The sequence below is a fragment of the Rhinopithecus roxellana genome, chromosome 10 (genome assembly GCF_007565055.1).
Source record: "Rhinopithecus roxellana isolate Shanxi Qingling chromosome 10, ASM756505v1, whole genome shotgun sequence".
Classification (NCBI taxonomy): domain Eukaryota; kingdom Metazoa; phylum Chordata; class Mammalia; order Primates; family Cercopithecidae; genus Rhinopithecus; species Rhinopithecus roxellana.
In genome coordinates, this window is record NC_044558.1 from 46738756 (window position 1) to 46761458 (window position 22703).

Sequence of the window (22703 nt, forward strand, 5' to 3'; positions counted from 1 at the left end):
AAATCTTGGAGAAAGCCTAGAAGAAAACAAAGAACCTTTTCTTTGTAACTACTGAAAGGAGCAAATAACTCCAGGCTTTATAATCTGCTTTTGGGTAAGACAATCAATGCTAGGTGACAACCAGTGTCACAGAAGCCATTATAAATACAAGAAAAGGGGAAAAGAATCTTCAATTCTCTTACTCTATGCAAGGCTTGCAAACTGTAGGGGAGATTTCCAGTTGTCTAGTACTAATTTCTACATTCTATTCAATGGGTATTTGTGAAATATTTTCACAGTGATTCAAAATAAGCCAGCTCTTTATTGCTATGCTCCCTGCTCTAGGGAGAGTTTAGATATGTTATCTTTCAGTGTATAGAATGTCAGTCTTGAAAGGAAATGTAAAATCCAGGTGAACATATGACAAATGGAAGGAGAAAAAGGAGACTCAACTACCTTTGTGAGATGATGACAGATACAAAGAAACTGAGATACCACATGACATACTTTACCCTTTTTTGGAAATAAGATAGTCTAGAAAGTAGAAAATACAAAAGCATAATTTCCACAGCTAACATATGTTTTTCCCTTCTGCCATTTCTCAAACACACAATATTTTAAAAAATTCACAATAAGAGTAAACGATCATGTTACAGATCATCTTGAAAATGGATGAATCTTGAAAATGGAGATTCTGAATAAGAATGGCCTAATTTCCAAAAGACATACTTCAGCTCAGTGGAGACAGACACAGTTAATCTTTCTGGGTCTCTAGTGCTGGCTTGCAAACAAAAACTTGATGTAAAAATGTTATTTCCAAGTTTTGATTTTGCAGTAAAATAATAGCTTATCTCTCTTTTCACAATCCCCATCCCAAGCATCCTGCCCTAGAGGCTGGGCCATTGTGTCTGCATGAAGGCAGGTGCAACCAGCCAGAGGGCCTCTGGGTAGAACCACTGGAAGCAATGCCAGCAACACCCATGGTGCATTTGCCATTCTTCTGAGATGCATGATGAGTTAGGTTCAGGTTTTGAGAACTTTCTTAATTAACAGACTGCTTTCCTAGTCCATTGTGGATTATTAGTTCACAGTGGAATTTGTTCAGGTGTGTCAGGAAGATTTGGTAGGAATGGTATGGAGGGGGCCAGTAGGAACGCAAGGTACTCCATCCTGGGGTATTGTGGTGGTGGTGGTGGTGGTGGTGGTGGTGGTGAGGCGGGAACAGGCAAGCCTCTGGATTTTTAAAACTGCCTGAGTGACTGTGTTTCCTTAAAGGTAAAAATGTACAGCGTCTAGCCTAAACATAGTTTAAACCTATCTCTCTAGATACTGCTTATTTCTAGTGGTGATGAATGTACAAAGGGGTTGCTACTGTCATTTGTGAATGTTTTAGGCACCACAGGTCAGCAGTAGAGTTTCATTCTGTATGGTTCTCTGCCAACATTTCCCTATTGTATGATACTAGGCTCCTGGGGTCAAGCTGAGTGGGTATGATTTCAGGACTAGTCAGCAGGATTGTAATAAATCACTGTGGCTTTTGAGAACTCCAAATGTCCCATGAAATACCGAAAAGAAAATACCCGAATTTTAGGAAAGGAGAATCCATGCTAGTATGAGAAGGCATTTCCCCAAGTTTATTCAAGAAGTTGATGCCCCTGCATTTCTTTATTTCCAGCTGCTTAACTGAAATGCTGAATAGCAAGGGGATTCTTAGTAGGACGTGGGGAAGCTGTTCTTATAATGGAACCCATACAGCAGGAAGTAGCATAGCTGAAAATCAAGTTGCCGAAATTAAAAGAATAAAGTTCTTTGAAAATTATGTAGTAATTTAAAAGATTTGTTACTTTGTTTAAGAGAACATTTTTGAGGTAGTTTCTTCTTGATAAGGTCTCATTACAGTGAATTTGCAGAAATTCTTTTTTGGATCTGTGTACAGCTCTCATCTATGATTTTCTTCCATCCCCAACTACAATATTAAAAAGTCACAGAAATTTTCCGCAATGAACAGCCAATTTCCATCATTTTGACAAAAACATTCATGACAGTTTTGGATGGAAGTTGGAAAAACACTGAATAACACTTTTCACTGAAAAGTGTTTTTTTTTTTTTTTTTTTTTTTTAAGTAATATTTAAATATCTTTGCATTTGTGGCTACAGTTTCTACATCCAGGGTAGGGCTTTAATCTATCAATGACGTTGATCTGCTGAGGAAAAATGTACCTTCAGTCTATATTCAATCATTTTTCTCTTTGACGCTGCTGATAAATGGAACCCAATGTACATTTTGCAGGATCCAAGAACAAAGACAGAATTCAGATGGGCCTTTTGTCAGAGCATTCAGGTACTTACTGATTGAGGAAGGCAAAGAGGTACCTCATCACTATAAGGACCGACCTGGGCAAAGTCAGGAGGAGTTTGCGGATGTGAAGCGCCCTCTCATAGAGATGATCTATTCCTACAGACGGAAGATGACATGGTGAGAGTCCTTTCACTCGCCACATTTAAAACAGAACATTGCAGTACATGGATTACCGGTACACATCTGAATACAAGCAACACCTTGCTCTTGTGTGAGATGCAATTGTAACCAAAACAGTGAATAAATGATCGGCTTGAGCATACCACCATTCCAGAGGGCTTCTCCTCTGACCCTCACCATTTTCTCTGACTTTCATGGACTTGGCTTTGAGTAGTTTAGAGTCTTCTAGATTTAAAAACCATTTTTTTCCTTTGCTGCTAATTCTAAATTTTGCATCTGATATGATTTCAACTTCTTCTTGCTGCACGCTAACCAAAGTAGCTTTCTGGGGCAATGCACCCCTTCCCCAACTGTTACGCATTAATTCATCATATATTTGTCTATGACTATGATCCAGGCAATGTGCCAGGTTTAGAATCTCTCCTTTCTCAAAATTACCATTGCGTTTTACTTATATAGCTTTTCACCTTGTATTACATTATACCATCAATATTAGGACAGCCTACCAGGTTTCAAGCACTAGGAATACATTAGCAATACAATTCCTGCCTTCATATGATGTATGCCCTAATGTTTACAGCTATTTATTTCCTTATCTCGTCCTCCCTGTGGGATGGTGAGCTCCCCCAAGAGAGGATTACCTGAGACTAGTGTTATGCTACCTCTTCACCGGGAATACAAACTGTCCAAAGTGTCTCAGTACTAAAGTGCTTGTGAACATCAGCAAAAAGGTTACCACTACAACACATTATTGGTATAATTCTCTATATATTTAAAAACACATTTTCACACTTGCTGTCTAAGTTAAAGAGAATAACAAACTTTGCAGTAGGCAGAGCACACACTGTCATCCCCATTTATCAGATTAGGAAAATGAGAACTGGGCTAGTGGTATACCCAAGGTCAGCAGGCTAGAAGGGGGAGAGCTGGGACCACAACCTATGTGTCCTGTTTCGTAAGTCTGGTTTCATAAGTCTGTTTCATAAGTCTGTTTCCTGTTTCCTAAGTCTGGTTGCCTTTCTTCGATCCCAAGACTACAACTTTGTAGAGTTGTACCTTTACAAAGTACAACTTTGAAGATACCCAATAAGTATATATTTAAGAAAATATTTCCAAAAAAGTAGTATGTTTGAAAACATTTATGAAGCTTTCTATACTTTGTATCACCATACTGTTCTTAATTGCTCTTGAGATATTCATGAAAATACCTGAAAATTCTCAGTCCATAGCCTCTGACACCATAGTCAACTCATTCTCCTTATTATTATTGTTGTTTTTTAAACCTTCTTCCACCCACAAATGTGGATAACTCTCCAAGATTTCTACCTGGTTCTCCTCAATGGCAACCTCATCCAGTTGCAAGGTTATAAACATCACTTCTAAGATGATATCTTTGCTTCATTTTTCTCCCTTGAATGGAAAAGAAGTCCTGTAGTTTCTAGTTCTAGATATCTCACTGCTAATTTTCTAATTGAAGTCTTGATTATTTCTAAATTAGACTATCAAAATACTCTCCTAACTCAGTTTCCCTTTCCAATTCCTCTTGTATCAGTGGTTCTCAACCTTGACTTGGATTCACTTGGGGAGATTAAAGATGCTGATGCCTGAGATTCTTTTATGCAGCCAGGGTTGAGAACCACTGTCTTAATTACTCTCGCCAAGCTCATTTCCCTGGAATCTTGAGAGCTGACCCCAGCTGTTTTCCACTTATTATCAAACTGGGCATTTTATTTTCCCTTCTGCATAGCTGAAAAGGTGTGAAAAATCTATTAGCAATATTCTTGATTAACCAAGAATGAGTTGACAAAACAAGCAATAATTTTTCAGGATTCCTGGGAAAAAAACACTTCCATTCCCAACTTTAAGTATGCCAAAGTTGGAACCGTAGCTCTGCCATCTTTTAGCAAATGCAATTTCAGAAACTCTTGAACCAGAGTGTAAGTAAAACATTATCATGCAATTAACATTCTCATTCTTTCATTTTTATTCTTTCACTATAAACCTATAATTTATAATAGTGTGATCTTAGTAATACTGAATTGGATATATTACATTTTGCCTTTTTTATTTGTAAAATTATTTCAGAATGGAAAAACTATAATGCTATGAACAAGGCAGATTAGGGTTAACATCTATTGCATACAAGCACTTTAACATACTTCCCAAGCAATGGTTTCAATTATTTTTTCCCCTGAAAACAGGGAATAAGATGCTTAAAAAGAAGTTATTCAACAGGTGTATAAATTCTCTCAGGCCACAATAACTCAATAATTAAGTTATCAACATATCCACCCAATTCAGTCCTAGTAGGATCAAGACATGTCCCAGAGTAAGCTGTTTAGCTCCATGACAACTTCAAGTGATGTGTGCAAAACCACACTGTACAAAGAGGGGAGATGAAATGCCTACAGATGAAGTAATTTGAAAGTCATTGAGAATTTAATGGGGGGAATTTTGTACCTTTAAATACTATTTCAACACAGCTGCATTATTATCTCATATCAGAAATTAACTAGTTGAATGTTTATTACCTAAAACAGCTGATTTTATAAAAAGTGTAATGTTGTTGCCACTTTAAGGAAGACAAAGATGATTTAGCATACCTGCATCTAGAAAGCCTATCTCTAAAAATGAAAAAGAAAAACCCTTCAAAAGCAAAATTATACATATTATGATTTATTCTTAAGACAACAACAAAACTTCTCCCACTGTTTATTGAGGATCTTGGGTGTTTCAAAAGTGAAGTTTCCTCATTCTCCAAGCAAATCCTCATTTTAAAGTTAAGGTCGAGGCTAAGGTGAGAAAATTGCTTGAGCCCAGGAGTTCAAGGCTCCAGCGAGCTATGATCACATCACTACACTCTAGTCTGGGCAACAGAGCAATACATCATCTCTAAAAAAGTTAATAATCATAAAATTAAGGTCATCTATCAGGGACAGGATTTTTGTAGCTTAACGCTAGTTTTGAAGTCCTAGAGTTAAAAACAAAAGGAAAGGAAAGGATGTAAAAAGAACCACTCTTACTATATTATTCATCTTTAATATTTGTCAAATCCCATAGATGGCCAGTCACTCTGGAAGCTACATTCTCTATAACTACAGGACATAGGCATTACTTCCAAGAGGTTTTGTTGTTGTTGTTGTTTTTGAGACAGTGTATCACTCTGTCATCTAGGCTGGAGTGCAGTGGGGCAATCTCGGCTCACTGCAACCTCCGTCTCCCAGGTCCAAGTGATTCTGAGGCCTCAGACTCCCAGGTAGCTGGGATTAGGAGCATCCACCACCATGCCTAATTTTTGTATTTTTAGTAGAGAGGGGATTTTGCCAAATTGTCCAGGTTGGTCTCGAACTGCTGGCCTCAAGTGATCTGCCCACCTTGGCCTCCCGAAGTGCTGGGATTACAGGTATGAGCCACCATGCCCGGCCCCAAGATGTTTAATCTTAATTCAAGATCCTCTTGTTTCTGTATCTCGGTTCTAAACTTAGTCCCTCTATCTCTTAAAGGCAGTTCTAAAATTTTATTTAACAAGAATTGAGGGAACAAATATTTGTACACCAGTTTCAGAGTAGCATTATTCATAATAACCAAAAGGTAGAGACAACCTAAATGTTCACTGACAGATGAATGGATAAACAAAATGTGGTCTGCACACACAATGGAGCATTATTCAGCCTTAAAAAGAAACAAATTTCTGACACATGCTACAACATGCGTGAGTCTGGAGGACACTATGCTAACTGAAGCTAGTCACCAAAAGAACAAACATTAAATGATTCCACTTATGTTAGGTACCTCAAATAGGCAAATGCATAGAGACAGAAAGTAGAAGAGATAAAGCCAGGGCCTGGGGCAGAAGTGCAGAAGGATGGGGAGTTATTGTTTGATGAGCACAGAGTTTCTGTTTGGGAAGATGAAAAAGTTCTAGAAATGGATAGTGGTGATAATTGTGAATGTACTTAATGCCACCAAACTGTACATTTAAAAATTGTTAACATGGTAAATTTCATTTTATATATATATGGATTTATATATATGGTTATATATATATATATATGGTTTTATATATATATATGGTTATATATATATATTACCACAACAAAAGAATGAGGGGGTCTGTGGGATGCAAATGAAAGATTTCAGGGGAAAAGCAACAAGGACATAAGTGACACCAAAAAGACTAGATAAAGTTATGTGAGGCAGATGTACATTCTCTATAACTACAGAAACATAAATCAAAGCAAAACAGAACTGCTGGCATTCCTGAAGTAGTAGCAAATCTATTCGTCTTGAAGGCTTCCGACCGTGATGGCTGCGAGCAGGACTCCCAATTCTACCTGTCTGGCTGCTCAACAGGCGCGCGATGTGCCTCCGACGGGAGCTTTGCTCTGGTACAAATGACTCACTTACTCTCGAGTCCAGTTAGCCGGCAAAATTTATGGTTGCTGCTGACACTCTGATGAATGTGCATTCTTAGCTGGCTCTGAGTGTGGCAATTCATGGTCTTTCACAATTTCATGCTGGAGGGAAAGATGGGTCTTTTCTTCCCCTCAGAAAAGTTGTCAGTGAGGAAAATCAGTATTTCATTCGGACTTCTTGTAAGCTGGGCTTTGTTTTCCACAATTCAAAGTCTCATGTAATTAGGTAAAAGTGGCATTCATCCAACCTTGATCACATGCTCAAAGCTCCCTGGGTTAATTTATGTTCTTTTCCCAGCAAGGCAAGATTCTCATGTTAGCGTCCCAATTTCCCAGCAGGCGGCTCAGACAGCTCCATGTAAATGCATGTGAAAAATTTACCATCAAACACAAGTTACTTCAGCAAATGGCAAAAAGTTCAAATGGTCATCACTCTGAAAATACTGGTTCTTCTGTGGACTATTTGTAGAAGTATTTGTTTGCCAGGAAACAAATAATAAATCACAAGATGCAAATTTCTCCTTAGGTATGAAGGCAGGGGAAGGAAATTGCTCGGTGACCACATTTAGAAACTGTTTATTTAACAGTGGGTACACACATACTTGTGAGTTCCATAGCCTAACAGCTGGCATTCAAGATGAATGTACCAGTTTCAGGACATTTTTAGGTTCACACTAACAATGTCAAGGTGTTCATCAAACCTTTGTACATAATTGTTTAATAGACTGACTTCTGTGAATTAAACCATTGATGCCTCTCCTAAATAACAGCACTATAGAAATACATACATAGATGTTTCCTGTTCTGCTGAATTAACATATTGAGGTTAGGAAAGAAACTGAGTCTTAGCCTAGAGAGCTTTACCTACTCAGTTCAGATACTCAGCCTATTAAATATTTTTAAGGGTAAAGGAAAAATTAAGAACATTATTATAAGGCATCAAACAGAAATTTAGAATTCAGAGAGAAAACCACCATGTAGGTCCATAAAGCTGAAAGAAATTTTTATAGCAAAAACATATTAGAGCACCAGAAAAAGAGTTCAAAAACGTTTTTCATGAAATAATTAGAAAAGGCAAATAAATTTAGGTACTAAGAAGCTCATCATAGTATTTTGGCATAATTGCAAAATCACTGGAAACAATCTAAATGTCTAAACTAGGGGATTTGTTACATAAAATAGAAATCATAGGGTCACTAAAAGCTATATTTTGAAAATAATATTACTGAGTTTTAAAAAAAGTGGTTTATGAAGAGCCAGTGTGGCGTGACATAATTTTTTACAACAGCTTGGCTGGGCACAGTGGCTCACGCCTTAATCCCAGCACTTTGGGAGGGTGAGGTGGTTGTATTGCTTGAGTCCAGGAGTTCAAGACCAGCCTGGGCAATGTGGTGAAACCACATCTCTACCAAAAAAATACAAAAATTAGCTGGGTGTGGTGGTGCACGCCTGTGGTCCCAGCTACTTGGGAGGCTGAGCGGGGAGGATCGCTTTAGCCTGGGAGGCAGAGGTTGCAGTGAGCTGTGATCATGCCACTGCAATCCAGCCTGGACAACAGAGTGAGAGCCTGTCTCAAAAACATTTTTTTTTTACAACACCTTTATTGAGATATAATTAATATATGATATGATTTACCCATTTACAGTTTACCAATGATTTTTAGTACACTTAGAGTTGTGCAAGATCACCTCAATCATTTTAGAACATTTTCATCACTTCAAAAACAAACCTCTTATCCATTAGTGGTCACTTGGTACAATATAATTTTTATGAAAAGTACATAGGAATGGTGTACCCACAAAATGGATTATTATTTGGCAATCAAAAAGAATGAAGTACTGATACCTATTGTAACATGGATGATCCTTGAAAACATTATGCTAAGTGAAAGCCAATCACAAAGGACAACATACTGTCTAATTCTATTCATATGAAACGGCCAGAACAGGCAAATCTATAGAGACAGAAAGTAGATTAGTGATTGCCTAGGGCTGGGGGTGGTGGTGGTTATGAGTAAATGGGGAGTAATTGCTAATGTTTGCTGACTGGGGTTTCTTTTGGGGGTAATAAAAATGTTACTATAATTGATTGTGGCGATGGTTGCACAATTCTGTGACTATACTAAAAACCACTGGCCTGTACTCTTTAATGAATTGTAGAATATGAGAATTATATCTCAATAAAGCTGTTTTACAAAGTACATAACTACTGTAGAAAAACTCTGGAAAGATACTAAAAACGTTATCACTATCCCTGTGTACAGAAATTACAATTTGTTCTTAGTTTATAATTTTTCCACAGTGATAACGTGTTAATTGCATAACATTAGGTTGGTGCAAAAGTAATCGTGATTTTTGCCGCTCAAAGTAATGGCAAAAGCCACAGTAACTTTTGCACCAACCTAACAAATAATTAAAAAAGCACTGACTACTCATTTGATGATTTAAGGAATTATTTTTTGTTTTAAGGGTATGATAATGGTATTGTAGTTATGTTGCATATTAACATGAAACACAATATTTGTTGTTGTTTGTTGTACACAAAATGTGTACATGCCAGTGGTTCTCTTTGGGTAGTGGAATTACGGAATTTTGGTACACAATATTTTGTTTTATGTGCTTTTGTGCATTTTTCAGGTACTCTACAATGACTTCATGTTGGCTTCATGATAGGAAAAAAAATTCTCCCTTAAGAAACCATTTCCTCATATCCAAGTAGTCATCTAAATAATAACACCTAATGCAAAATGAAGTGAAAATGTTTCATCTGGGCTCACAGCCTTAAGGCAGTCAGAAAAAAAACATGAATTACTTGAGTGGCTTTTCTAGGGCAAGTCACTTGAACTTATGCCCTAGGAAATCTCAGAGCCATGATACAAGGATATTCTAGAAGCTGCCCAGACTTTGTGGGTATGACCTGGAGCATTGACAAAACCACTCACAAAGTGGATGGTTAAAACAAAACAAAACAAAACAAAACAAAACAAAATAACTCTTGGGTGAGAAACTGAGAAATTACCAAGTTTGTCACTTCAAATTTATGCTGCATTTGGTTTTACTATGTCTTCATCCAGATAAGTAATCTTTAAAAAGAAATATACAATAAATTGGGGGAAAATAGTGCATTTTTTTTTTTAAAAGGCCAAGATAAATTTCCTTTGACTACATGTATTTGTAAGCTTCCAAAGAATGTGGTCACTCAGGGTCATAAGGCGTAAACATGGCTGGATAATTACTCAACACACACACACACACATACACATACACACACACACACACACACACACCCCTTTCCCCAAACAATCCAAAAATAGGTAAGCGAAAAGTAGTGGATGCTCCAGAGACTCATGCGAACTCTTAGAAAAGATGAAAAGGGAAGATTTTTCTATACAAAATAACTGTCATGTGAAATTACTTTAATAGGGAAAATCAAACCCAATTACAGCAATGCTTACAAGATGACAAGAGTAAAAACAATCTATCAAACAGATCTCTCTTTCCTGTAAAATTTCAAAATCTTTGTTTCTATCGTATATTAACTTAGCCTGCATTTATTTGTAAATATCTTACCTTTCCTGCTATATTTTAAGCCTCTTAAATGAAAGAATCAAGTCTCTGAATTCCTAGAAAGTTTTATACATTGTAGGCAATTAATCAAATTGGTTCAAATCATCAAAAGTCTGCAATATTGATAAGGGGATACAATGATAAAAGATGTATTATGCTACTCAAAGAATTTATTGAAAATCCAGGGAAAATGCAGGAAAATCCAGGAAAAATGTATTGTGGTCACATTGGTAAGAAAAAAATGCTTGCTTAGAGATAATAACATCCAAGAATCCTCTCTTTTTTAAGAGGTTAAATGTTGGAGGAAAAGGGGTTGTTATATAAAGAGGTTGTTAGTGTCAATATGTGTATTTTTGAAAAACCTGCCATTCTGTAAAACTGTGCACTAAAAGTTTAACAAGACTTATGGGGAAAAATAGGGTTGGGGCAGACTATTCAACATTTATGAAACTTTGTAACTAGAGCACTAATGAAAACATTAACAATCCTATTAAAATCCAAAGATTATGAATCCATTGATTTTGATTAATCCATTGTTTTAATACAGGAGGGAATATCATTGTAGCTTCTTCATTTGCACTTGAGCACTGCAGGCACCACCCACATAAAAGATATCTCCATAGATTTTTTTCCTTGTAGTTTACCTATTTGCTAAATATGACTCTAATTGTGAGAAAGCTTGACATGAATTGTTACAAAGCATTTAATGTGCTGGGAAAAATCATGCTGGTACCAATGTAACTTGAGGATAACACTAATATTTCTAAATTCATGTGAGTTAATTATGCCAAAGAAATGCATATTTAGCAGAACAGACAGATTGCTAAGTAGCTAACCCAGGTACTGGCATATGTGACCAGAGTTTATAGTCAGAGTAATTGTAATAGTAATGATGACAGCTTGCAACACTTACTGAGGGTTACTATGTGCCAGGCATGATGTTAAACCCTGAACATGGACTATCTCATTTATTCTTCACATAGACTCTATGAAGTAGATGAAGAAAAAGCTATTTAATAAGATTAAGTATTAATCTTTGCTCAAGTTTATACAAAGTTGGAAAGTGGTAAAGCTAGGATTTGAACCTAGATCTTTCTGACTCTATGGCCTCAGTTATTAAAAACCACTATGAAATGTTATTTTTCATCCAATAAAAGTGTGAAATGATTCTACAATGGTAACTGACAATGTGGCCCAATGCTCTTTATCCAACTGGTACATGTACATGTTACAGCTGACATGATGTATGGACCTAGAAAACCACTAAGCATTGTACAGCACTTGTTATTTTTCCAGACTTAAGCTTTCTGGCTAGGATGTGAGGGAAATCTTTGGACATGGCCAAAGGAGAATTCCAGAAGTGAGACACCTCCTTTTCATTTCTTTCCAGCTGGGTCAGAGGTTCGTTGTGATGACTCAGGCTACGCAAGGGCCATGGAATGGACGTGCAGCTGTACTTCTAAATTCCAATGGGACATCAGACTGGGGAGGATTATGACCGGGAAATTCATACCCAACTGGAGCCAGGACTCTACGCACCAATGCGAGACAAAGAACTTGTGGTGGAATCTTGACTTTTCAATTCATTTCATCTATAAATTCTATTTAACTTAACATGCTCCAGGAATTAACTAATTCCTAACATTTGGGACTGGCCAAATGTTAGGGCTGCAAAACTGAGTAATCCATAAATCCACAGGTCTGTGGAGCTAATTGTGGGCACTTCATTGAGCATATTCTGTGCCAGGCACTCTTCTTGGCATTTTACACGTATTAACTCACTAAATTCCCACAACCCTATGATGTAAGGATTAATGTTCTCCCTATTTTATAGGTGAGGAAACTGAGATGCAGAGAGCTTAAGAAACCTGCCTAAGGTCACACAGCTGATGAGTGTGTGGCACAGCTAGGATTTGAACTAGGCTCTTTGAATCCAGAGTCTCCATTCTTAACCTACTGCCTAAACTCCTTCTCTAGTAGTAGGAGACAGAGGGGTTAAATTATAATGTGGGGAGATCAGAAAAATTCTAGACATATGTACCCAATAGAATTCTGGGAGAGGAGAAAGTGATTAATCCTGGTTGAAGTGGTGGGGAGGACAGAGTTGTGGGAGGAGTGCCAATTTGGCAAAGCCTTCGCAGCAGATGTTGAATGGTTATCAGGGACAGCTGAGGAAACAGCATAGGCAAGTGGATGGAGGTGGGAAATAGCCTGGCATGTGTATAGTCTGCTACTGCTGAAATATACAGTAAATATGGTAGCATAGCAGGGGAGGACTGTGTATCAGTAGAAGATATCAGAGAGAGGAAGAATTCAATTCTATGAATTGGCCATGCCATGGAGTTTACTTTTTCTTTTTTTTTGAGACAGTCTTACTCTGTCACTCAGGCTGGAGTGCAGTGGCACAATCTCGGCTCACTGCAACCTCCGCCTACCAGACTCAAGAGATCCTCCTGCTTCAGCCTCCCAAGAAGCTGGGAATCCAGGTGCATGCCACCATGCCTGGCTAATTTTTTATTTTTAGTAGAGATGGGGTTTTGCCATGTTGCCCAGGCTGGTCTCGAACTACTGGAGACCAAGCAATCAGCCCACCTTGGGGAGTTTGCTTTTATGTGGGAAATACTGAAATAGGTTTTAAACAGGGGAGAAAGCAAGCAACCCAGTTTTTTTTTTTTTTTTTCTTTTACTCTAGCTGCAGTGTGGAGAATGGAAGGATGCAGGGCCGGGGTCAGGGGGTAGGGGTTGGGAAAAGAAGGCAAAATCTAGAAGTAGAGTCCATTTAAGAGACTCTAACTATCCCCAGTGAGAAACCAAGGTGATGGGGATGGGGAAGGAGGGATGAGCAGCGAGATTTTTTTTTGAGGCCAGATCAACAGGACTTGTTGATTCAGGTGGGGGGTCGGGGGACTGTAGGGAGGTTTCTTTATTAAGAGTAAAAAGTTGATTCTTATGAAGCCTAAGTGATTGAAGTCAGCTCTAGACTCTTACTGGGAACTCAGACTTAAAAGGGGTCCTGTATTTTTAGATGCATGGATCCTGATTGTGGCTAATAACTAATTCATGGTATCATTATTTTCACCTTCCTTTGTATAGTGTCAAAAAGCCCCACTGAAGTAAACAGCAATGCTTTACTTTGCCAATGATTATCAGTTTCATAATATGTCATACACAACCCCAGAGCAACTCTGCCTATTAGCTTGGGTTGCCCACTGACAGATAATTACCCCCTGGTGTTCCTGCACTGTAATAAGGATCTTTGATCTCATCTTACCCATTTCTTGAAATAACATTCAAAGATGGATAAATTACCCCACTCCTAAAATTGGTTGAGAAAAACCAAGAACCAAAAGCCAAGAAAAGGTCACATTTCCCAGCTTACAACTTTCTCCTTTCCCTTAGGCGGCTGACACCTGCCTTTCGGCTCAGTTTCAGCCATAAGTGGGAAGCTCCTGGCTTTCTGGAGCCAGAGGATGTTCAGGAGGAAAGCCCACTCAGTCGAGGGCGAGGCCATAGCTGGGAGGATGACTCGCACTTGATCCAGAAAGAAAGCAAATGGTCTCAGAAATATGGTGGTAATGGAGTAATGGTGGGAGTGGGGGTGTGTGGAGGGGGACAAGTGCCTTTTCCAGGAAGTTGGTTAGTGAAATAATTCTGGTGGGAAAAGACGAAAAAGAAGTCCACTTACTGATACAAGAAATCAGATCATTAAATCTTTCCTTAGGAAAGAGGGGGTTTTCCAGCCCACGGAAATAGAGCTTCAGAACGCCAGCAACTGAGTTAATATCATGGTTACTCTGGTCATCAGCCAAAGGATTTTCACCTAAAAAAAAAAATTTGTTACATTTATAGTGCTTCTTTTTATCCGAACAAAAATATATTTCTATGAACATACACAGTGCTATATATACATGTATCTTTTAATTACACTTTATGAAAGATTATATGGTACTAAAATTAAAATAATTGGTTTAGATATCCCACCCCATGATTAACCTAAAAATAGTTGACTAAAATAAAGCTTTTAAAATCTTATGCTACTAAACAATCTCTTACAAGTTACCCAAATCTTAAAAATAAAATATTGTGGAATTTATAATTTTACCCAACCCCCACTTTTTAAAAGCTGAAATCTGTAATCTTAGTTTGACATGAATTCAAACACTACATCCTGTGTTTCTTACCCTACTGGAAAAAAGGCACACACACACATTGTCTGTCTGGCTATACTATGTGAGTCAGCAAAATGTATCAGAAATGTCATAGGTTCCACTGAATTGTGAACACCTACAATTAAATAAGTAGGTATTTCCCAAAGTGGCATGGTGGTGTTCACAGCACATCTGAAAGCTGTCTTAGCAGAGGGAGACTGTACAATCAGATAGAGGAACTTGAAAATACACCTTTCACGTTACCAAGGAGTTTGTATAAAAATTGGAAATTTAAAAAAATATATCACAAAATAAAATTATGTATTTTTTAATGGTAAACAACTTTAAAATATTAGGTAACTAGTCTGATGTTTCTCTCTGATAATTAAATTAAATTATTAGGCAACTAGTCTGGTTATTGTTCCTCTCAGAGATAAAATCCTTAAGAAGTTCAACATAAAATACAACCTTAATTCAAATTCTATTTTTTATTTACAGTTTTATGCTTCTCTTCTAAAGTTCACAAAAAGTGTGCATTGCATTTTAATGTATTTTTTTTTTTGCTTCTTAGGGCAATTTATTTTTAGGGATCTGTTGTTCCCTTTTCTCTGTTCCTAGGGCAAGAAATCACTGAACATGAATTTATCAGAATATAATAATTACTATTATTTTTGCCCACTGTGAGAAAGCCTCACCCAAGCAGATCACAAACAAGAAATACTGGGAAAACTTCCAAGGAAAAATGATAGCGTATTTTGCCTGTGGTGGCTAGCACAGAAACTGATACTTCACCATATTCCAACTTATCCTGAAGATGGCCAATGCATGAGACTTGACACATGTGGCTGCTCTGCTCTAACCATCAATTTGTACAGTTTTGCCGATGAGGAAATCGAGGCCAAATAGGAGTTGAGCGACTTGACCCATATCACATGATTGATTAGTGGCTGAGAGTCTGATATGATTCTAGGTCTGCCTGACATGAAAGTGTGCAGCTTTGCTAATTATAATGTGCTAATTGGAATGTTTCTAACATAAGGAAATTATATGTGCTTCAGGTGATGGATATGCCAGTTACCCTGATTTGATCATTATACATTGTATGCCTATGTTAAAACATCATATATACCCTATTAATACATAATACTATTACGTACCCATAATAGCTAAAAATACAAAATTAAGGGAAAAAAAGTATTGACATTGAAAAAAGATAATGTATATGGTAAATGACCCAGTTTAGTACAACTTATTTGACAGCCAATTATGAACAAGCATAAGGCACCCGCTAGGGTCACAGGGAAGGAGTCTGTGGACAGTGAGAAAAAAAAGGGAAGAGCTCTCGACAAAGGGAGCAGCTGGGCAGCTGGGAGGAGCTGCCTCCCTCACCTGCTATCTAGGCCCAGGGCTGCCCAGGCCACTCTTCTAGAACCTTTCAGCCCCACATTTGCTACACCTGGCACTGATTATCAATGTCAGCCCTCAACCAGGATGCAGAGCTCATATACTTTTCTAATTTTAATAACAAGGGCTTATAGTTTTGGTCCCATTTCTCAGCTATTCTTAATGGATTCTTACAGCTGCACCCCTAATGTAGTACATACAAAGAAAGGTTTTGAGGATATACAGAGTAAGGGTGTCACTTCAGTTTACAGAACATGATGACTTTTCAACATGGTTTGCTATAGGGATAGACATACAATTACCTCTCTCAAATGAATTTTTAATATCATTGACTTCCACCTGGGAACCAGACACTCTGAAAATCCCCTGATGCTGAAGACCTAAAGAGAAAAGAAGGCAAAGAGGATAAAACTCCCATCACATTGTCTAGGTCCCTCTTTTCCCAGGAAGTAAATTTACTGAAACACTCCCAGTGATTTTTTAAAAAATAAGAATTCTGTAGTTTATGGCTTACCATAGAGATTGATGAACCGAATACAGCTTTCCACAATGAGGGGAATAACCTGTCCTGAGTCCTGGGTAAAGGGATAGAAACCAGTTAAGCTCAAGGGAGAGGTATAAACCCCTCATTATAATAAGGCTTACAGTTTAACAGTAATTAAAGAGGGATTTTTGCAGTTCTGGAGCAAACCAAATTAAATACATTTAAGGCAATCCTGTTTCAACTTACCCTGCTCTGCCTAGAGATGTCAAAAGCTAATTCATCTCTTTTCTAATATTAAGACTCACATACCAAAATGAATATGTGAATAAATCATTTTTAAAAGCTTATTTATGCAAGTGATCAATCTTTAATGGACTTAAAAAGAACTCTGTGTGTTATAATCATAGCATCTTCAGTTTGATTGGCTATATTCATCAAGAAAGACAACTTTTCAGCCATCTCAGGATTCTCTCTATGATATCCCTGAGAGTACATCACCTAGATGACAAGTTATAAACGGGCTTCCATATCTATAGATGCCTAATCTGAGAATTGTTACAGAGATAATTAAAACATGTATTTATTTAGTTTACATCAGAACTTACAGATTTTTCATTATTACATTTTCATATTTTCAGGAATAAGAAAAAAATGGCACAAATATACATCGGAGTAGATCGTTTTTTTAGAAAGGAACATTTTTGGGCCTTCTTTCCCCACGTCTTGTAAAACAGTCACTGCCTTCTACTAAACAAATGTGAATTGTGGCAATGTTTTAAAACATGTATAGGATGACAAATGAGATGAAGGGCTGCTGAGGTCACAGTTAAATCCGTACCAATGCCATGTACTCCATGAAGTTACAGAAGGTTACTGACTACAAAATTATTTTTCATGTATTTTTAAGACTCTGCTTTTTCAGGAATTAGATCTTTTTTAAAAAGCCAAAAAAACAAAACCACTGGGCTCAAAAATGATTAGCTGACATCAGGTATTAATTCTTGAGGAATTTTATTTTGAAATGCAAAAAAAAGTTGGTTGTCTTAATATATTAGAACAATTCAGAATCCATTAACCTTTCCAATTAAGCAGTGGGGGAAGGATTGGGAATAATGCAGTTCAGCAATTTAAACTCTTTACTATTCCTAGAATGGGTATTATACTTCTTAAGGAATTGTCTTATTTTAGGTTTTAAGACAATCTAATCAGTGTATAAACCAGTTAATGGCTCAATTACTTCTGGAGCCTGTATTAAGTTTCTCTAGTTAGTTAATTTGTTTTAGGAGTATAAATTTTATTAATTTCTTAAAGAAGAGTCTTAAGAATAAAGACACATTTTAGTGTGGACTAGCTGGCTCAGGAACAGTAATGTAATTACATCACAACTTACTGAATATGTGAAAGGATTTTTCTTTAAGATATAAGTGTTTTAGGGGTAGTAAACTATACGAACAATTCATGGAACACTAATCTGAAAGCAACATATTTTTAAATGTGATGAAAGGAGACCATTAATTTACATCTCTGCTGAACTTAGTATTAAAACAAAAAGAAAAGCAAAGAATACAAGGTTATTAAAAGGAAAATGTTTGCACTAAGAAAGTTCTCAGTAAAAAATGTCTTAGGTTTTCATATTTTTAAAAATGTTCTTGTATTTACATTTACTAATTGCTTTTTTAAAAAGCTAATGATCAGTATTTCATTCAGATATAATTAATTTTGTAGTCAAAAAGTAATGAGTATATGTGAGTTAATTTAATTTAATTTTATAGATTTCAGATGCATGGGTAGAAAACGTAAGAAAATATAAGAACAATGGATTGCATTCCATCTATCATTCAAACTAATCCTTTGGTGTCAGTTTTCCCATGAGAAAAAGAGAAAAAATGGTTTTGCTTTTGCTGTCTTCACAGTGACACTGTGGAGATTTCAAGTGAGCAAGGCCTTTTTAGAAGTGGAGAGGAGCCCTCTGTATTGTTTCTATTACCAAAGAGTCTTCAATGTGCCATCTGGGCGGTGAAGAGCTTCTGTAAGTGAATTTTCCATGATAGCTGGTTTATTTATTCTTTGGTACCTCAATTTACTTTTATTTAACTGCTCTTAACGAAAAATTGAAAAAATATATAAAATGTGCTTTTCTATCATCTTAAGCAGCCATTCTCATACCATATCATCAAATACAACAGAATCCTATGTCTGCTTCTTGCAGCTTTTCTATATTCTCTTTCTCTGCCAGGCCATCAGCTGCATATCTCATTGCTTTCATTTTATCGTTCCTCTCTCTCCATCTAATTTGTCCCTGCTTATAAGCCAGGGGCTGGGAAAATAGATAATCAAATTTGACAATAATTTTATATTAAATTAGAGCCAATAAGAATCTTCTGGATTTAAGGCTTAAGGCAGATTTGTAATTGCTATTTAGGTTCTTCAGTGGCTTTTCACTTAATTCCAGAGTAGGGCTATTTTTAAGGCTGCCAGAGGTTTTTAATCTATGTATGTATGTATGTATGTATGTATCTGTCCTTACACATGCCACGTGCACATTTATTTAATTGTTAGTACACTAATTCAATAAACAGACCTAAGAAAGTAAGGCATCTGTAACATATCATTAAGGGAGGTTATTAATGATGTGGTTTCTCAGATAAACTTAGTTTGCAGAAACACTGCAGCCCATGCCATAAAATGTGAACTATGAAGGAGAAAGCAAGCCCTTTACTTCTTTGTAAAATTCACACTAGGGTCCATAACCCAGTATTGAATGTGTATTTGGTATTTAACATTGACTTTCCCTAATAAAAGCCCTTGATCAAACTTGGTACATTGGCCAAACACATAATGTAAAAAGTAACAGTTTAATGTACCCATTTTTCCTCTAGTGTTTGATTGCTACAGTTTCTAAGTAAAACCCATTTACAAACCTATCTAATTTCCAAATGCAAACATTTTTCTTTTAAAAACCTTAACAATCTAATTAAAGCCAAGCATGAGCACGACTTGAAAATGATACCAACAGTGAAAGAGCACCCTCACGTCCCTCTAGCACTATACCTGATGTCTTGTGTGCGAGTTTCTTCGTCCTCGGCTAGAAGCATTATCAGAAATACAGGATGAAAAAGAAGACGAAGAGTAAACACAGCAGAGATACAAGGTATAGATCATAGGGTCTTACAATTCATTCAATATAATGAATTCCTCAAGTCATGGGAAATCAAAACTCCTGCTGTGCTTCAGAGCTAGCCTAACAAGCAGACTTTAAAGAATATTTTGTGCCATCTCATTTGCACGAGTAAAAATACAACATTTTTATCAGGTTGCTTTTTAACTTTCTGTATAAATTATGGCTCTTTTAAAAAAAAATAAAGAGGGCTTTCTTTTGTGCCCACATAAATAATAATACCCACATTTATTCTCTCTTCTGAAGACACTCAACCCAAATATTCTTTCCTCTCTGACTTCAGGAAATATTATATTGATTTTCTGGGAAAGCAAAGAGCCCCAGGACAGACTTGGACATAATGACCTTCCTCCTCTTACAAGAGGCTGAGACCATTATAGTAAGAAGCATGGAGATCAGCCACGCAGATGGCTGGTGCCAGTACCTTGACGAATGTTTCCAAATCCCCATTAAACAACTTAGTATTATACTGTGAGCGGGGCCTGGACTTCCTGTGTTTCTGGGGCTTAGGGGGAACATTTGGAGGCCTAAGGGAAGGGAATATAATTACTGAGCATGGCAGAAATCAAACAATAAATGAAACATCTATAGGTCACATCAATATTACAAAACATGGGAATCTTGGGTTCCTTCCCCTCCCCCAGTCACAGGGGAAAACAGTCCTTCCCATTTCCCATTTATTTACTTTCACTTCTGTATCAAAAAACATACAAATTGTTTATTCACACTGCTGTTTCCCTGTATGTTGCAGCTGACATTTGTTTGTTTGCTGGTTTGTTTTAAAATAAACACTACCAAGTAGACTCGTTAGTTATTTGGCCAAACGTTACAAACCAGCATTCTTGCTATCTGGGTTACAAGTCACACAGTAAGATACAACCGGTCATAAAGATTAGGGCTCTGGTAGATCCCCAGATGAGGAATTAAATATAACATTTTCAGGTAGATGTAATTTTTTTTAATTTTAATTTTTTTTAAGACAGAGTCTTGCTCTGTTACCCAGGCTGGAGTGTAGTGGAATGATCATGGCTCACTGCAGCCTCCACCTTCTAGGCTCAAGGGATCTTCCCACCTCAGCCCAAGCAGCTAGGACTACAGGCGCATGCCATCATGCCCAGCTAATTTTTAAATGTTTTGTAGAGACAGAACCCCCTATGTTTTCCAGGCTGGTCTTGAACTCCTGGGCTCAAAAGATCCTTCCACCTTGGCCTCCCAAAGTGCTGGGATCATAGGCGTGAGCCTCCTCACTCAGTCTAGCAAACCAATGCAAGTAACATCACATCTGTTCCATACCCCTCCAGTAGTAATGGGATTTTATTTTATGCAAAAGTAACTATTAATGGATTACAAGTAAAAAAAATAGTTTGGGTTCACTGCTTTTTCTAATTTGGGGGACATACAGGCTCGCATGAGTTATTATTTCTTTAGAACGAACTATTCCACCACCTAAATATCTGAGGATGTACTCATTTATGCCACTGCAGACTCTCTTCCTCTCTAGTCTGCCCATTTGCTCTGGTGCATAAACCATTCTCTCTGACATATGCACATCTAGTGCAGCATGTAGTATATTTAGAAACTCTGTACCACCCTGCCCTGTGACTGCAGAGAGGGAACCTCTTCTGCTCTCTCCCGTTAGTGGAAAGAAGGCCAGAATTACCTGACTCAACTTCTACTACTGTGCTGAATGAAATACATGGAAGGAGAGCCCTGAGACCTGTCTCCAGATCTTTTAATGCAAAACTCCTTCTTAATTGCAAGGCTTATAGGAGGATACACACCACACCAGGAAACTGTGTAAAGCCCTTCATTAAGCTTCAGACTCTAGGAAAATTTATCTTTTTTAGTTCATTTAGTTTTAAGTTCAGAAGGTCTGGTTCATATACCAGATCCCAAGAAGTTACATGGAAGCCTCACTAGCTTCCTAAGACACTATCATGTATGGAAACAAACCTACTGGTACAGCCTTTCATAGCTAAATTCTAAGACCCTCCCAGTAGATGGGCTCATATGATGAATGGGGTGCACAGCACCTGAAGTCCCACAGTGCTGGCGAGGTTAAAAGGAGCCTTCGCAAGTGTCTAGGAGGGAATATGGAAACTTCTACCAGGCAACCTATCATTTCCTGCCATGGATGCAATTTCTGAGATCTCTTTTGTACACTGAATTCTGGCCATTCATGGAGGAAAGAATCTGATAGGTGTAAAAAGAACAAAACAACCAACCACCAAAGGGTTTAACCCTACATACTTGATTTCATCCACTCCTTTTACTATTTTAAAAGTGTTTTAAAATGTGGATTTCATTTTTTATTCAGGTATGGTGAGGCCAAGGATCAGGAGACAACTACCACTAAAAAGATAGTTTGTTACTCATAGTTCCCAAGAGTTGGGGACATGCCCCACCACCAGGGAAGCCACAGAAGGAAGCACCAGGGTTGGTCAGGAGGCAGAAGGCACAAAGGAAAATGTGGGCAAGAGTCTTTATTGTGGTTCCCACTGGAGGGAATGGGAGAAGCTGGGCAAGCAGGTTTAGAATAGGCTACTTGGAATGATTCCAGTGGGCTTTGGGGCATAGGGACTATCCCTAAATTGTCCCATACCTGGCCTTGGGGTGATTAGGGAAGAGGAAGAGTGGCCCTGAGTGTCAGAACCATGAAGGAGGTGGTTGGAGGTAGGTCCTCTGGATCACCTGACTTGCATACAAAAGGCACACTTGCAAGCCAGTTCTTACTAATGCTAGGAATTGGCTAATCCTGGGAGGGGCAGTACTTCTGGAAACAGCAAGGCCCCAAGATACCAAAGCATGAAACTAGAAAATGTGGTTATTACAATAAGGTCCAAGAGAGCTTCACATCTGGTGATATCTGGAGAAGCTGACAAAGCTAAGGAGATTAGAATTGTGTTTGGTCACTGATTCATGGAGCAAGCCAATCTTGTAGACGGAGCCAAAAACCTCCAATGCCCTGAATCATTGTCCCCCCATGACTGGGAGGCGCAGGGTAATGCTGGCTAATGGAGGGATATCTTTTGAGTCTTCTATCAAATGCC

The 22703-nt window shown here is 37.7% G+C and overlaps 1 protein-coding gene across 1 annotated transcript in view; it reads right to left on the reverse strand.

Moving 5' to 3' along the window:
- The window catches only part of SRGAP1 (SLIT-ROBO Rho GTPase activating protein 1), a 319302-nt gene that overhangs the window by 30927 nt on the left and 265672 nt on the right, over positions 1 to 22703 (reverse strand). The window contains exons 12-16 of the mRNA XM_010386925.2: positions 20078 to 20180; positions 16506 to 16566; positions 16294 to 16371; positions 14125 to 14259; positions 2329 to 2434 (exon numbers count right to left, since the gene is read on the reverse strand). Of these exons, the coding sequence (XP_010385227.1) occupies positions 2329 to 2434; positions 14125 to 14259; positions 16294 to 16371; positions 16506 to 16566; positions 20078 to 20180 (483 nt within the window). The remainder of the gene's footprint in view (positions 1 to 2328; positions 2435 to 14124; positions 14260 to 16293; positions 16372 to 16505; positions 16567 to 20077; positions 20181 to 22703) is intronic.